This window comes from Zootoca vivipara, chromosome Z (genome assembly GCF_963506605.1).
Source record: "Zootoca vivipara chromosome Z, rZooViv1.1, whole genome shotgun sequence".
In the NCBI taxonomy this organism is placed as follows: domain Eukaryota; kingdom Metazoa; phylum Chordata; class Lepidosauria; order Squamata; family Lacertidae; genus Zootoca; species Zootoca vivipara.
Genome location: NC_083294.1, coordinates 44612778 through 44630480, shown reverse-complemented (window position 1 = coordinate 44630480; position 17703 = coordinate 44612778). Strand labels below are relative to the sequence as shown.

The following is a 17703-nucleotide window of genomic DNA, read 5'->3' as shown; positions in this document are numbered from 1 at the left end:
CTATCCACCCTATCTCAACACTCCCACCTTGCTTCTTACATTCTCCCCCTTCCCCAAAACACCAAAGCCCCCCCCCTCTCCTCACCACTTTCACCTAGTGCCCCCTTTTCGGGAAAATTTCCTCCCCTTCGACTCCATTCACCTTAATCAGAGCAGCTATAAGAGCGCTTCTGTGCATGCGCGAAGCACACAGATTGCTTCTGCACATGCGCTTGGGGCGGAACCTGGAAGGAAACACTTCCGGTCCATGCATAGCTGCCAAGTACCTCGTTTTCCCCGGGAAACCCCCGTTTTTACTTACCTTTTCCCAGTGGTCCCCCGAATCACTTCGTCTCCCGTTTTTCTCCATTATTTTCTCCTGCCGGCGGCCATTTTTTTCCTTTCCCATTTGCCCTTCTATGGGCACGAAAAATGGCCGCCGGCGGCTTCAAAAGTTGCATCTACGCATGTCCGGAAGTGCATAGACGTGACTTCCGGTGTCGGCGGCGGCCATTTTTGGTGCCCATCGATGGGCGGAGCGACACCGGAAGTTGCGTCGACGCACTTCCTGACATGCATAGAAGCGACTTTCGAAGCCGGCGGCGGCCATTTTTGGTGCCCATCGAAGGGCAAAGCGACACCGGACGTTACGTCGACACAACTTCCGGTGTCACAGGGCTGCCGGCCCTGGATTCTGCAGTCCGGGGAAGGTAAGGGTCCATGGTGTACTTAAACTGAAAGTACTCAAACTGAGGTATGACTGTACGTTGTGACCAACTCTGGGGTTGCGGCGCTTATCTTGCGTTATTGGCCGAGGGAGCCAGCGTACAGCTTCCGGGTCATGTGGCCTGCATGACAAAGCTGCTTCTGGCGAACCAGAGCAGCGCACGGAAACGCCATTTACCTTCGCGCTGTAGCCGTACCTATTTATCTACTTGCACTTTGAAGTGCTTTCAAACTGCTAGGTTGGCAGGAGCTGGGACCGAGCAACGGGAGCTCACCCCATCGCAGGGATTCGAACCGTCAACCTCGATCGGCAAGCCCTAGGCTCTGTGGTTTAACCCACAGCGCCACCTGCGTCCCACAGTTGTGTGTGTGTAATCACTTTTCTGCGAAACCACTTGACCGATTACGTTCAAATTTTGACGCAACGTCCAAAGCGAATATGAGAGGTGACCATATACAGGTTGCGTAGACAGATGTCACACCTGGGCCACGTAAAAAAAACCCCAAACCCCATGTTCCAGAACTCACAAATCGCCCTCAAGTGCATGCTGGGAGCACAGGAGATGTTGCAGAACAGCGCCCTCTAGCAACAGCTACACTGGTACTGCACCTAGGAAAGCTTCCCTCTCTCCACAGCATCTCAGCTTGCCTTTCCAGACTGGGCCGAGTGGAGGACCAAATATATATATGGACCTTTTACATTACATACTTACATACACACACACACACACACACACACACACACACACACACACACACATTATGTATGTTAAGGTCATTTTGAAGTGTGATCCTGTCCTCTGGGGTATTAGCCACCCCTCCCAATTTGGTGTCGTCTGCAAACTTGCTCAGGATGCCCTCAAGCCCATCATCCAAGTCATTGATAAAGATGTTGAATAAGACTGGGCCCAAGACAGAACCCTGTGGTTCTTCCCACTAGTCACTACTCTCCAGGATGAAGAGGAGCCATTGATGAGCACCCTTTGGGTTCGGTCAGCCAGCCAGTTACAAATCCACTGAATGGTAGCATTTTACCAGCTTCTTTGCAAGAATATCATGGGGCACCTTGTCAAAGGCCTTGCTGAAATCAAGATAGGCTACATCCACAGCATCCCCAAACTTCGGCCCTCCAGATGTTTTGGACTACAATTCCCATCATCCCTGACCACTGGTCCTGTTAGCTAGGGATCATGGGAGTTGTAAGCCAATACATCTGGAGCAGTGTTTCTCAACCAGTGTGCCTCCAGATGTTTTGGGACTACAACTCCCATCATTCCTGACCACTGGTCTTGCTAGCTAGGGATGATGGGAGTTGTAGTCCCAAAACATCTGGAGGCACACTGGTTGAGAAACACTGATCTGGAGGACCGCAGTTTGGGGGTGCCTGGGCTATATCCACAGCGTTCCCTTCATCTACCAGGCTTGTGACTCTGTCAAAAAATGAGATCAGATTAGTCTGACGTGACTTATTTTTCAGAAACCCATGCTAACTTTTAGTGATCACAGCGTTCCTTTCTAGGTGTGCTCACAGACCGTTTGCTTAATGATCTGCTCTAGTAGTAGTAGTTTTATTTCTCCCCCTCCAATCTGGCTGGCTTTCCCCAGAAAATTGCACTGGAGCCCCTTCCGACTCTATCTGACTTCCAGCAAAATATTTTTATACCCGAAGGTCTCATGAATTCATCAAATATAAAAAGCTTCCCTATCTCAAGGAAACTACAACTCCCAGCATGCCGAACTGCGATCCAGCCCCGCCCCCCCAATGAAGAAATAAGAGATTTTGGGCTTTTAAATAAGAGTTTATTATTCATTCGTCAGGACTCGAACCTGGAACTGGAGTGGGGGGGGGGGACAAGAGCTCCAGGAGTCTAATTCCCAACTGGGTGTCAGAGGGCGAAGGGTTGAAATAAACAGAATGTTTTTTCTGAGTGGGGAGAACTGGAGCAGCAATTTCCCCCTCTGAAATGAACAGGACACATCCCATATTAACCCACAGGTTAATATGTGTTTTTTTTCATTTAAAGCGCGCTAGAATTCCCACACCGCCACCTGGGATCTGAGACTAGAATCCGAAAAAATGGGGGTTTTTTTGGGGGGGGGGAATAATGGGGATCGGATGAAATGAATAGACGCGAGGGCGGGGAATCCGAGCTCAAAATTAAGTCTATTTTGAGGGGGTGATAGGAGGCAGAACAAAATGAATGGGGCGTAGGGGAGTCATAGCGTTGCTAGGCGCCTAGAGGGAATTCTACTGCCTGGATCAAAGTTCAAAAGTAAGTGTATTTGGGGGGTGACAGGAGACAGAATGAAATGAATGTGGTGCCACTGGGCACCTGGGAGGAATTCTAGCGCCAACACTAGACGCCCAGATTCGTGAAAAAATGTTTTTTTTCCAGTAAAGGAAACAAGCACAGGGTACGAGAAAAGAGGGATTTGGGGCTGGGAGTCATAGCGTCGAAACCCCAAATCAAGGGGCGGGGAATTGTAACTCCGACACCAAGGTACTGGGTAGCCCCTTTGGAAATGAACAATAAATACTTTTAAATGGGCTTTTAAATTTGGGGAAGTGAAAGGACCAGAGGAACGAGTAGATAAAATGAGCCCCAAATTAGACCCACGCTAGAATTCCCACCCGCCAGGCACCCCAAATCGAAAAAGGGGGAATCGTGGGGTAAAGCCAACTTAGCACTCTGTACATGCACAGAGGACTGGTTTTTCCCCCAAAGGGGAATTCATGCGCCGGGGTCGGGAACTATAGCGGGACGTGGCTGAACAGGTAGGAGACGGATTCGCCGTTGTGCGTGCGGCGGATGGCCTCGGCCAGGATCATGGAGATGTCAATCACCTAGGGGGGAAAGAGAGGGAGAGGCAGGGTTAACTGGGCACCAGGAGTTATAGCGCACAATATGAACGCATATTTGCGTCAGCCCTTGGCCATTAGGGTAGGTCATAAAAAAAAATATTAAACAAATGTTTCCTCCCTTGATCGTATCTCAGGCGTATGGTATAAACATAGTCAAATTTCAAATTTGGGACAAATCGGTTAATATTTAGACCCTGCTCCTACAGATTGACATTTTGCCTCACTAGGAGTGATAAAAAAAACACATAGGAATTTGACTCATTTAATTCTCAGTATGTTAAACTGTGAACTGATAAACATAAATTTTAGGCATTATGTAGAGCAATAATAGTTGCGTACTCTTATTTTCTGCAATATTTATTTAAGAGAAAACATGTTGATAGTTTACATGAAAAACCAAGGGTTTTGAAAAAAATGATATGGAACAATTCAGCAAACAGTGTACTAAAGAAGTAAACGTCAACAATAAAACGCCACTCATATTCGCAAATGGTTGAACGTGCAATGAAGGAGGTTACTAGAGCATCTAGGAGTTATTGGAGAGAAAAGATGTGATGCTACTATCAAAACAACAGTGAATAATCGTTCTAAATTCCCAAAACAAGAGACAAAGAAGGACTTTGCACCAAAACAGACATTTAGTGTAATGCATAAAAGCATATTTTTAGCATGATATAATATGGTGTACATGTACAATGTATATATTGCATAAGGCATGATTTTATTAATTACACAAAATGTAAGCATTTAGTACAGTTTATACCAAATAATTAAGTATAATGTGATCATAGAATCATAGAGTTGGAAGAGACCCCAAGGGCCATCCAGTCCAACCCCCTGCCAAGCAGGAAACACCATCAAAGAATTACTGACATATGGCTGTCAAGCCTCTGCTTAAAGACCTCCAAAGAAGGAGACTCCGCCACACTCCTTGGCAGCAAATTCCACTGTCAAACAGCTCTTACTGTCAGGAAGTTCTTCCTAATGTTTAGGTGGAATCTTCTTTCTTGAAGTTTGAATCCATTGCTCCGTGTCCGCTTCTCTGGAGCAGCAGAAAACAACCTTTCTCCCTCCTCTTTATGACATCCTTTCATATATTTGATCATGGCTATCATATCACCCCTTAACCTTCTCTTCTCCAGGCTAAACATGCCCAACTCCCTAAGCCGTTCCTCATAAGGCATCGTTTCCAGGCCTTTGACCATTTTGGTTGCCCTCTTCTGGACACGTTCCAGCTTGTCAGTCTCCTTCTTGAACTGTGGTGCCCAGAACTGGACACAGTACTCCAGGTGAGGTCTGACCAGAGCAGAATACAGTGGTACTATTACTTCCCTTGATCTAGACGCTATACTCCTATTGATGCAGTCCAGAATTGCATTGGCTTTTTGAGCTGCTGCATCACACTGTTGACTCATGTCAAGTTTGTGGTCTACCAGGATGTTTTGACACAACACATAATATGAGTGGAGTTTTATTGTTGATGTTTACTTGTTTAGTACACCGTTTGCTTAGTTGTTCCATATAATTTTTTCAAAACCCTTGGTTTTTCATGTAAATTATCAACATGTTTTCCCTTAAATAAATATTGCAGAAAATAAGAGTATGCAACTATTATTGCTCTACATAAAACCTAAAATTTATGTCTATTAGTTCACAGTTTAACATACTGAGAATTAAATGAGAAAAATTCCTATGTTTTTATCACTCGTAGTGAGGCAAAATTTCAATCTGTAGGTGCAGGGTCTAAATCAGGGGTTCCCAAACTAAGGCCTGGATGTGGCCCAATCACCATCTAAATCTGGCCCACGGACCGTCCGGGAATCAACATGTTTTTACATGAGTAGAATGTGTCCTTTTATTTAAAATGCACCTCTGGGTTATTTGTGGGACCTGCCTGGTGTTTTTACATGAGTAGAATGTGTCCTTTTATTTAAAATGCACCTCTGGGTTATTTGTGGGGCATAGGAATTTGTTCATTTTTTTTTCCAAAATATAGTCCGGCCCCCCACTAGGTCTGAGGGACTGTGGACCGGCCCCCTGTGGAAAAGTATGTCTAAATATTAACTGATTTGTCTCAAATTTGAAATTTGACCAAGTTTATACCATACGCCTGAGATACAATCAAGGGAGGAAACATTTTCAAAAAAATTTTTTTTATGACCCATCCTATTGGCCACAGCAATAAAACAAGATAATAATAATAATAATAATAATAATAATAATAATAATAATAATAATAATTTATTATTTATACCCCGCCCATCTGGCCGGGTTCCCCCAGCCACTCTGGGCGGCTTCCAACAAAACACCAAAATACAGAAATTCATCAAACATTAAAAGCTTCCCTAATCAGGGCTGCCTTGAGATGCCTTCTAAAGGTCTGGTAATTGTTCTCTTTGACCTCTGGTGGGAGGGCATTCCACAGGGTGGGTGCCACTACCAAGAAAGCCCTCTGCCTGGTTCCCTGTAACTTAACTTCTCGTAGCGAGGGAACCGCCAGAAGGCCCTCGGCGCTGGACCTCAGTGTCCGGGCAGAACGATGGGGGAGGAGACGCTCCTTCAGGTATACTGAACCAAGGCCGTTTAGGGCTTTCAAGGTCAGCACCAACACTTTGAATTGTGCTCGGAAATGTACTGGGAGCCAATGTAGGTCTTTCAGGACCGGTGTTATGTGGTCTCGGCGGCCGCTCCCAGTCACCAGTCTAGCTGCCGCATTCTGGATTAGTTGTAGTTTCCGGGTCACCTTCAAAGGTAGCCCCACGTAGAGCGCATTGCAGTAGTCCAAGCGGGAGATAACTAGAGCATGCACCACTCGGGCGAGACAGTCTGCAGGCAGGTAGGGTCTCATCCTGCGTCCCAGATAGAGCTGCCCTGGACACAGAATTGACCTGCGCCTCCATGGACAGCTGTGAGTCCAAAATGACTCCCAGGCTGTGCACCTGGTCCTTCAGGGGCACAGTTACCCCATTCAGGACCAGGGAGTCCTCCACACCTGCCCGCCTCCTGTCCCCCACAAACAGTACTTCTTTCTTGTCAGGATTCAACCTCAATCTGTTAGCCGCCATCCATCCTCCAACCGCCTCCAAGCACTCACACAGGACCTTCACTGCCTTCACTGGCTCTGATTTGAGATGAATGAATGAATCTTCAGCTGCCAGTCAAGCTTTGAATGAATGAAAGAATCTTGATTTGTGCCAGCCCTCGGCCATCACAATAAGACAACAAGACGATAGGCAAAAAACGGAAATGAAAAGTCACGCGATGCGGCGAGGTGGAGCGAGGAAGGGGACAAATGATCTGGGATGGGCCGGAGAGATGAAAATAACAACAACAACAACAACAACAACTGAGGATATTGATGGACGGTGTGAGAACTATCAGAAACAACAACAACAACAACAACAACTGAGGATATTGATGGACGGTGTGAGAACTATCAGAAACGTGCCAGAGAGGTAATAACAAAAATAAACCCGCCCCCCACCTGGATTTTGGGGCACTGCCTCATCTTCTCCTCCTGCGGGATGGTGTTGGTGACGACGACAGCTTCAAACCCGGCGCCGTTGATCCGGGAGATGGCCGGGCCGGAGAAGATGCCGTGGGTCAGGATGGCATAGACCCGGGTAGCGCCCGCCGAGAGGAGCCTGCGGGGGAAAGCGGGTTGGGCTGGATGACCACAGGGGTTGCCTTCCAAGCAGGGTGGGTAAAAATCAATGATTTTTTTTAAATAATAACAATAGGAATAGTAATAATAGTAATAATCTGGAATTTTTTAAATTTAAATCTGATTTTTTTTCAATTTCATAGAATCATAGAGTTGGAAGAGACCCCAAGGGCCATCCAGTCCAACCCCCTGCCAAGCAGGAAACGCCATCAAAGCATTCCTGACATATGGCTGTCAAGCCTCTGCTTAAAGACCTCCAAAGAAGGAGACTCTACCACACTCCTTGGCAGAAAATTCCACTGCCGAACAGCTCTTACTGTCAGGAAGTTGGCTGACAGCAACGCATGGCCGGGTCAGCTAGTAGAATCATAGAGTTGGAAGAGACCCCAAGGGCCATCCAGTCCAACCCCCTGCCAAGCAGGAAACACCATCAAAGCATTCCTGACATATGCCTGTCAAGCCTCTGCTTAAAGACCTCCAAAGAAGGAGACTCCACCACACTCCTTGGCAGTAAATTCTACTGTTGAGCAGCTCTTACTGCTAATTTAAATCTGATTTGTTAAAACATTTAAATTGGATTTTTTTTATTTCAATAAGGTTTTTTAAAATTTAAATCAGATTGTTAAAATTTAAATTGGATTTCCCCCACTTGAATCAGACTTACTTTTCGGCGGCATGGCAGATTGTCCCGCAGGTGTCGGCCATGTCATCCACCAAGATGGCTGCCCGGTCCTTGACGTCGCCCACCAGAACCATGCGGTCGACCTCGCTGGCCTTCTTGCGCTCCTTGTGGATGAGGGCAAAGTCAACGTTCAGGCGGTCGGCAATGGATGTCACCCTGGGAGAAGTATGTTCTAGGTTGAGATTTCTCGATTTAAAACCCTTTTTTATTATTATAAATCCCTTTTTACGGAAAGGTTCAGCCTTGCTGGCATCCTCCGAAAATTGACGAGCAGAGGAACAGCAGAGTATAAGTAATAAATAATAATAATAATAATAATAATAATAATAATAATAATAATAATAATTAAACCACTGAGCCTAGGGCCTGCCGATCAGAAGGTCGGCGGTTCGAATCCCCACGACGGGGTGAGCTCCCGTTGCTCGGTCCCCGCTCCTGCCAACCTGGTCGTTCGAAAGCACGTCAAAGTACAAGTAGATAAATAGGAACCGCTACAGCGAGAAGGTAAACGGCTCCCTCGGCCAATAATGCGAGATGAGCGCGCAACCCAAGTCGGTCACGACTGGACCTAATGGTCAGGGGTCCCTTTAACTTGACCTTACCTCGGTTTAAGTACACAATTGGTTCCGGAAGTCTGTACTTAACCTGAAGCGTACTTAACCTGAAGCGAACTTTCCCATTGAAAATAATGGAAAGTGGATTAATCCGTTCCAGACGGGTCCACGGAGTAATCAACCTGAAGCGTACTTAACCCGAAGTACAGTGGAACCTCGGTTTACGAACCCCTCGGTTTACGAACTTTTGGTTTACGAACGCCGCGGACCCATCTGGAATGGATTCATTCACTTTCCATTACTTTCAATGGGAAAGTTCGCTTCAGTTTATGAATGCTTCAGTTTATGAACAGACTTCCGGAACCAATTGTGTCCATAAACCGAGGTACCACTGTATGAGTGTAATTGGTTCCGGAATCCGTACTTAACCTGAAGCGTACTTAACCTGAAGCGAACTTTCCCATTGAAAGTAATCGAAAGTGGATTAATCCGTTCCAGACGGGTCCGCAGAGTATTAAACTGAAAGTACTCAAACCGAAGCGTACTTAAACCGAGGTATGTCTGTATATGTGTGTGTTGGTGCGTTTGTGCATTTGGAATTGGGGACAATATACTGTCAAATGGAGGAAGGAGTTGATTGAGAGGGAGTCAGGTGGACAGAAAGACAATCAATTAGATTGCATCCACTACTGGTGGATTTCAATTTGATTTCCCTCCTAATGCTCTTTATTTCCAGGACCAGCTGCATCGATAGGAGCATAGCGTCTAGATCAAGGGAAGTAATAGTACCACTGTATTCTGCTCTGGTCAGACCTCACCTGGAGTACTGTGTCCAGTTCTGGGCACCACAGTTCAAGAAGGATACTGACAAGCTGGAATGTGTCCAGAGGAGGGCAACCCAAATGGTCAAAGGCCTGGAAACGATGCCTTATGAGGAACGGCTTAGGGAGGGAGCTGGGTATGTTTGGCCTGGAGAAGAGAAGGTTAAGGGGTGAAGGAAGAAGATTCCACCTCAACATTAGGAAGAACTTCCTGACAGTAAGAGCTGTTCGACAGTGGAATTTGCTGCCAAGAAGTGTGATGGAGTCTCCTTCTTTGAAGGTCTTTAAGCAGAGGCTTGACAGGCATATGTCAAGAATGCTTTGATGGTGTTTCCTGTTTGGCAGGGGGTTGGACTGGATGGCCCTTGTGGTCTCTTCCAACTCTAGGATTCTATGATTCTATTTAAGTACACATTTGGTTCCAGAAGTCTGTACTTAACCTGAAGCGTACTTAACCTGAAGCGAACTTTCCCATTGAAAGTAATGGAAAGTGGATTGATTGATTTTATTACGGTTCTTGACCAGCACACAGAAATATGCAATACATAAAGCAATAAAAGAAAAACAGTAATAATCTAAAAATAGGCAATAAATATAGGTTTTAACAATTGTTTAAAAGAAAACCGATTAAAAGGAGTGTTACTACTTAGGGAGGTAGACTACAGCAATTAATGTGTCCTTTTTAGCTAGTCCTGAAGATGTTTGGACACTGCTAATTAGATTAGACCGAATTTTTCATGACTCTAGCACAGAATTTGGCTACCTTCGCTGACACATTAGAGTTGGCGTCGGAAAGAAGATGGAAAGTGAATTAATCCGTTCCAAACGGTCCGCGGAGTACTTAAGCTGAAGCGTACTTAACCCGAAGTCTGAGTGTAATTGGTTCTGGAAGTCCGTACTTAACCTGAAGCGTACTTAACCTGAAGCGAACTATCCCATTGAAAGTAATGGAAAGTGGATTAATCAGTTCCAGATGGGCCCGCAGAGTAGTAAACTGAAAGTATTCAAACCGAAGCGGACTTAAACCGAGGTATGACTGCATTACTACTACTATTAGAATGGGAGAATAATAGGCTGGAACAGCTGGGAGAGACCCCGGGGGTCATCCAGTCCAGCCCACGGCAAGACAGGAATCTCAACACAGAATCCCCCAATGGTAGAGCTGGAATGGACCTGCAAGAAATTCTGGGAAATTCTGGGTGTCACCTTTTGGCCCCCCCAGCATCCGGCGAGACGATGGTGCAGTTCTTCCACTCGGCGATGTTCTCCTTGATCCACTTGAGAACAGCCGGCTCGGCATAAAGGTTGTCGACGGGGATGTCAAAGAAGCCCTGGGCCAGGAAAGCAGAAACAGTATAATAATAATAATAATAATAATAATAATAATAATAATAATAATAATAAATTTATACCCCTGTCTATCTGGCTGGGCTTCCCCAGCCACGCTGGGCGCTTCCCAATCATCAACATCATTATTAATCTGATAAAAGCAGCTAGAAAATGTCATAAAAAGCAGACCGTAATAACATGTAATGTAATAATACCGCATTGGCCTGAATATACCATATTTTTCACGCACTTAGTTTTCAGAGGAAGAAAGGGGGAAAGCCCTGCTTTTGGGGGGGGGGATCAGCTCACAGTTGAAAAACTGAGGAAAAGCCCCGTGTTTTTTTAAAGGATCAGCTCAAAGTTGTCGAGTTTACTTTGAAAAGGGGAAAACTCACAGTGCTGCAGCTTCTGATAATCTAATCAGCCAGATAATCCAATCAGCCAGTCACATGTTGCTGGGGAAACAAACAGCAACCCTCTGCAGAATATTCAACAATGGAGGCCTGGGCAAGGGGGCAGGCCAGGAAGGGAGCTAGCCCTTATCTCCCTCCCCGATCTCTTGCAATCAGCTGCTGAGCCGTTTCTTTTCAACACCCCTATTTCCCTTTAGCTCTTTCTAAAGGGGGGGGGAAAGCACGATTTGCTTTTTGCCCCTGGGCAATTTGGCTCCAGGGACCACGCATTCACTCCATAAGATGCACACACACTTGTTGTTTAGGGTTAGGGTTAGTGGTGTCTGACTCTTCGTGACCCCATGGACCATAGCACGCCAGGCACTCCTGTCTTGCACTGCCTCCTGCAGTTTGGTCAAACTCATGTTGGTAGCACACACACACACACACACACCCTTACGTTTTAGGAGGAAAAAGTGTGTTTTATGGAGCGAAAAATACAGTAAGCCTCACTCCCCCCCCCCCCCCGATTCCAACCATGAAAAGTTAAAGGATGGCTTATATTCAGGACAATATGGTACCGTACTGACCTGAACCTAATTCTCACTTCTCCCCTCCCAAAAAGTGCTCACAACATTTCACAACGTTATTATTAAAATTAAAAAAGGACATTATTGACATGAGTGTTGAATCGTCATAATATTCAGAAAGTTCACACATGGTCCTGCGTGCTGGACTAGTCAAGCCCCGGAGGCCCCCACCTGGATCTGAGAGGCGTGGAGGTCCATGGTGATGATGTGGTCGGCGCCGGCCACCGAGAGCATGTTGGCAACGAGCTTGGCAGAGATGGGCGCTCGGCTCTGCAATGCAAAGGGGGCCGTTGAACCGGATGCTGTGCTACGACTCCCAGCACGCCTAACAGACCCGTCTTCAATTCATCCCAGCCTAGCTAGCAAGACTCCAATTCCGATCATACCTAGCGGGAAGGACTCCACTTCCTATTTTGCCTAGCAGCCACGATCCCAGCTACAGGCCTGGGTGAGCGTACTACAACTCCCATGATGCCTTGCTGGCTGGCCTACAGCTCCCATCCTGCCTAGCAGGCAGGACTCCAATTCCCATTCTGCTTAGTGGGCAGCATCCCACCTAGGCTAGCTAGCAAGGATCCAACTCCCATCATGCCTCGCTGGCCGGCCTACAACTCCCAGCTATAATCTTTTTTTTAAAAAAAAGCAATTTATTAAATTTTCCAATAAACACATTAAACAATAACAAAACAATAACAAACACAACACACAATAAACACAATTTTTTGTCTTTTAAACATCTATTCATCTATCTCAATATGCTCCGCCGAGCTTTGACTTCCTTCCCTCCCTCCCCTCATCTGGTTTTCATATCCACTCCTGTCTCGCAGTTCTTTTACACTCTCTACTCAAAGCCATTTCGTAGGATTCATTTCAATCCCGCAAGTGTCTTTAAACTTCTACAGTTCCTCTCAATATAGTCCACAAATTTACTCCAGTCTTTTTGGAACCTTGCCTCTCCCTGGTTTCAGATCCTGCTAGTCAGCCTTGCTAATTCCACATCGTCCATCATTTTCGTCTGTCACTCTTCAATCGTCAGTAACTCCTGAGTTTTCCATTTTGGGGCTAACAAAGTCCTAGCCGCGGTTGTCGCATACATAAATAATACTTGATCTCCTTTTGCAATCTCCTGTCCTATAAGTCATAGAATCCTAGAGTTGGGAGAGACCACAAGGGCCATCCAGTCCAACCCCCTGCCAAGCAGGAAACACCATCAAAGCATTCTTGACATATGCCTGTCAAGCCTCTGCTTAAAGACCTTCAAAGAAGGAGACTCCATCACACTTCTTGGCAGCAAATTCCACTGTCGAACAGCTCTTACTGTCAGGAAGTTTTTCCTAATGTTTAGGTGGAATCTTCTTTCTTGTAAGTCCCAGTAGAAAAGCCTCCGTTTTTTTGGGGAAAGTGTACTTAATTTTTTCCCCCAGTTCATTATATATCATTTCCCAAAATATTTTGATTTTTTCGCATGTCCACCACCCTCCGGGTCCCAGCTATAATCTGGCCTAGCTAGCCAGACTCCAACTTCCAGCACGCCTCGCTCAAAAGACTCCACTTCCCAGAATCTTACCTTCTAAGTCCCGGACTGCAGAATCCGGGACCGGCAGCCGTGTGACACCGGAAGTTGCGTCGACGTAACTTCCGGTGTCACTCCGCCCATCTATGGGCTCCGCCCATCTATGACCACCGGGAAAAGGTAAGTAGAAACTGGGGTTTCCCAGGGAAAACAGGGTACTTGGCAGCTATGCCCAGAATGCCTAGCAGGCCTGTCTCCAATCCACCCCACCTATAACCCAGCCTAGCTAGCAAGACTGGGGCATTGCCGCCCTCAGTTCGGTTCGCCCGGCAACTTCGCCCCCTCCCCCTGCGCCATTAATTCCATCCGCCCCCCAGGAACCTTGTCCTTCTTGTCCTGCCGGGCGTAGGGGAAGCAGGGAATGACAGCTGTCACTCGGCTGGCTGAGGCGATCTTGCAGGCATTGATCATGATGAGCAGCTCCATCAAGTGGTCGTTGATCTCGCCGCAGCCACTCTGGACAATGTAGACATCCTCGCCGCGCACGCTCTCGCCGATCTCCACGCTGCGGGGAGAAAGAATCAAGGATTCTTTTTTAAAGGTTTTTTTTTAAAAAAAAAACTGGTTTATTTATTTAATTAAATTGGAAAAAAAACCAATTTAAATTGGATTTTTAAAATAAAACGCTTTTAAAAGATTTTCTCTTTAAGATACATTCTAGTCCAGGGGTCAGCAAACCTTTTCAGCAGGGGGCCGGTCCACTGTCCCTCAGACCTTGTGGGGGGCCGGACTATATTTTGGGGAAAAAATATGAATGAATTCCTATGCCCCACAAACAACCCAGAGATGCATTTTAAATAAAAGGACACATTCTACTCATGTAAAAACACGCTGATTCCTGGACCGTCCGCGGGCCGGATTTAGAAGGCGATTGGGCCGCATCCGGCCCGCCGGCCTTAGTTTGGGGACCCTGTTCTAGTCCAAAGGCTATTCAGAAGGAAATAAGGATTTATTATTTTGATTGTTACTTTGTATCTAGTTCAGTTGCAGCCTATAATAGTTGTTGTTGTTGTTGTTGTTGTTGTTGTTGTTGTTGTTGTTGTTATGGTTAAGGATAAGAGTTAGGGATAGCAATAGGACTTAGGGATAGGAATTAGGAATAATAATAACAACAATAATAATAAAAAATCGGGAAATAAGTTTTTCATGTGTGCTAAAAGACAGGTTTTTTTAAAAAAAATGGTTGAATCACATCAGTTAACAAACATGGATCCATATGCGATCATGTTATTGTTTTAGTGAAATAAATGGTTTAGATCAGGCACGTCCAACAGGTAGATCGTGATCTTACCGGTAGATCGCTGGACATCTGTGGTAGACCACTGGTAGACCACTGCCCCCCCAAGAAGCTCAACAAGTTTTGCTCCCCTAAAAAACGCTCAACATTTTCCCCTGCACCCCCAAAAAACAGTGCTTTCCTCCTCCCTAAAATGGGCCTTCCACCTTCCTAAAAAAAAGTTCAACATCTTTGACGTGAACCCCAAAAAAGGGGGCAGATCACTGCCAGTCCTTAACTCTGTGAGTAGATCGCAGGTTTAGACCCCTGGTTTAGATTGTTCTTAAGGCAATGATTATTTTTCTCCGCCCAATAAAGTACAGCAGAAAAGTTGTCCAAATAGAAACCGTTCACTTAATAAACCTCAGCATCATTTCGTAATTATCTCTCCGTGTATTTCTAAGAGTAGAACAAAATCAGTCACTTTTGATATAACTGTAAAAACGACTCTGCCCTCTATCTTTGCCAACACCAGGGTCTTTTCCAGGGAGTCCCCTTCTCCTTGTGCCCTCCATCTTTCCCAGCATCAGGGTCTCTTCCAGGGAGTCCCCTTCTCCTTGTGCCCTCCATCTTTCCCAACATCAGGGTCTTTCCCAGGGATTCCCCTTCTCCTTGTGCTCTCCATCTTTCCCAACATCAGAGTCTTTTTCCAGGGAGTCCCCTTCTCCTTGTGCCCTCCATCTTCCCCAACATCAGGGTCTTTTCCAGGGAGTCCCCTTCTCCTTGTGCCCTCCATCTTTCCCAACATCAAGGTCTTTTCCAGGGAGTCCCCTTCTCCTTGTGCCCTCCATCTTTCCCAACATCAACGTCTCTTCCAGGGAGTCCCCTTCTCCTTGTGCCCTCCATCTTTCCGGTGTCACTTTGCCCTTCTAAGGGCAAATCGGAAAGGATGATTCTATGATTCTGAAGGCAGCCCTGTATAGGAAAGTTTAATGTTTGAAATTTTATTCTGTTTTTAGTCCTCTGTTGGGAGCCGCCTAGAGTGGCTGGGGAAACCCAGCCAGATTTTTTGGGGGTATAAATAATAAAATTATAATTATAATTACTACCTTTTCAGTTTCCAGAATGCTGCCCTCTCCTTCACGGAAAACTACAGTTCCCAGACTGCTCCACCATCTCCTTCATGGAAAACAGTTCCCAGAGTCCTGCGCTACGCCCGTCTCTTGCTTGGAGAACTACAGGTGCGGACATGCCCCCAATCCCCTAGACACGCAGCATTACATCCAGCCTGGGGAAATACAGCTCAGACCTGGCATCCCCAAACTTCGGCCCTCCAGATGTTTTGGACTACATTCCCCATCATCCCTGACCACTGGTCCTGTTAGCTAGGGATCATGGGAGTTGTAGGCCAAAACATCTGGAGGGCCGCAGTTTGGGGATGCCTGTTCTAGACCCAATGGCTCCGTCGCCTCGGAAAACTACCCTTCCCAGGCTGCCCCGCGGCCACGCATGCGCCCAAGCTAACACGTCCCTTGCGGGAACCACACCTCCCATTCTTCCCCGCGCGCTCTCTTCAGACCCACTGGCTCGCCGCGCATGCGCACAACCCACCACGTCTCCTGGTTGGAGAACTTCTTCGTGACCACCTTGCCCAGCTCCAGGCCCAGCCGGTCGGCGATCCTCTGCGACAGGTCCTGGTGCGAGGAACCGCTGAAGAGCTTGATGTTGGGCATCCTGCTGGCCAGCGACGCCGCCGGTGAGAACGACGAGCCCGAGCGCGACGTCGAGGCCTCGCGCACCTCCACCCCGGGGTCAGGCCCGCCGCCGGCGGCTCGCCGCTCGCCCTCGGCCGCCTCGCGCCGCTCCAGCAGGCCGAGGAACGCGTCCGGGAGCGCAGGCCGCCCCCGCCGCCTCAGACGACGGAGCCGCACTGCGCCGCCATCTTGGGAGCGGGCCTTTATATCACCTCATGCGGCGCGCGCAGGCGCGGCGCGCCAAAGTCACGCCCCCTAGGAAGAGGGGCGCCTGCGCAGAAGTGGAGGGGGCAACTTTGAAAAGGCGCGCTTGCGCAGAAGCGGAGAGGGGCCCGCTTGGGAAAGGCACGCCTGCGCAGAAGGGCCCGCTTTCGCGAGGATGAAAAGAGAGGCGGTGAAAAGGGCCAGGAGTCGCTGCGTACGCAGAGGGCAAAACGCGCCCCTCCTCCCAAAAAAAGCGCGCCTGCGCATACGGCTCTTTGGAACGGCGTCTCCTCAATGGTCGCCCGGCAACGAGAGACACGCCCCATCAGCGACGCACGCCTGTGCAGAGAGCCTGTTCAGGGGTCTGCAGTGCAAGTGTGCGCTTGCGCCGCCGGAGGAGGCGCGCGATTGGGCCACAAGCGTCGAAGGGCAGAAGCGGCCGCCCTGCGCGGCTTCGAGGGGCCCGATTGCGCACGCGCGGGCTCTTGCAAATCCCTGAGCTTCCATTTCTTGGGGAGACTTTCCTGGGTGATATTTTCCTGGAAAATAACGGAGGAATAAACACCACCGGCGCCTTGATTCTCCCAGCCTTCTATTCTTCTTTTATATTATTCTTCCTTTACATTCCTGAGTTCTACTGCAGGACCCCTGTGGAGCGCCACTGACAGTGAGAAGCAAAAGGAACTTGCAACATCTGATCGAGCCTTGTTTTGTAACCAATTGAGTTATTATTATTAGAATCATAGAATCCTAGAGTTGGAAGAGACCCCAAGGGCCATCCAGTCCAACCCCCTGCCATGCAGGAAACACCACCAAAGCATTCTTGACATATGCCTGTCAAGCCTCTGCTTAAAGATCTCCAAAGAAGGAGACTCCACCACACTTCTTGGCAGCAAATTCGACTGCCGAACAGCTCTTACTGTCAGGAAGTTCTTCCTAATGTTTAGGTGGAAGCTTCTTTCTTGTAGTTTTAATCCATTGCTCCGTGTCCGCTTCTCTGGAGCAGCAGAAAACAACCTTTCTCCCTCCTCTTTATGACATCCTTTTATATATTTGAACATGGCTATCATATCACCCCTTAATCTCCAGGCTAAACTACCCAGCTCCCTAAGCCGTTCCTCATAAGGGATCATTTCCAGGCCTTTGACCATTTTGGTTGCCCTCTTCTGGACACGTTCAAGCTTGTCAGTATCCTTCTTGAACTGTGGTGCCCAGAACTGGACACAGTACTCCAGGTGAGGTCTGACCAGAGCAGAATACAGTGGTAGTATTACTTCCCTACCGGTATGTCCCCACTGTGGGGGATCCAGAATCAGAGGTGTAGCAAGCCAGGTGGTATCCAGTGCGGAATTTTTT

At 47.4% G+C, this 17703-nt stretch overlaps 1 protein-coding gene across 2 annotated transcripts; it reads right to left on the bottom strand.

Moving 5' to 3' along the window:
* Window positions 1-2799: 2799 nt before the first annotated feature.
* On the bottom strand, window positions 2800-16345 carry LOC118084236 (ribose-phosphate pyrophosphokinase 1). 2 transcript variants are annotated; one of them, XR_009556993.1, is made up of 7 exons: window positions 16001-16345; window positions 13495-13678; window positions 11772-11870; window positions 10496-10620; window positions 7897-8070; window positions 7053-7255; window positions 2800-3550 (listed from the first exon to the last, which is right to left on the bottom strand). XR_009556993.1 is itself a non-coding variant. In XM_060270115.1 (7 exons), exons 1-7 carry the CDS (start codon window positions 16120-16122, stop codon window positions 3458-3460), a joined length of 957 nt encoding a protein of 318 aa, XP_060126098.1. In that variant the 5' UTR covers window positions 16123-16345; the 3' UTR covers window positions 2800-3457. The 2 variants fall into 2 exon arrangements, 1 of the variants encoding a protein (XP_060126098.1); XM_060270115.1 differs by having other exon boundaries at window positions 7053-7212.
* Window positions 16346-17703: the final 1358 nt, after the last annotated feature.

Coding starts and splice junctions, on each gene's coding strand:
- LOC118084236 (XM_060270115.1), bottom strand. CDS start 16,122: ATGCCCAACATCAAGCTCTTCAGCGGTTCCTCGCACCAGGACCTGTCG. Junction 13,679..16,000: donor TTCTCCAACCAGGAGACGTG/GTGGGTTGTGCG, acceptor TTCTCCCCGCAG/CGTGGAGATCGGCGAGAGCG. Junction 10,621..11,771: donor TCCACGCCTCTCAGATCCAG/GTGGGGGCCTCC, acceptor TTCCTGGCCCAG/GGCTTCTTTGACATCCCCGT.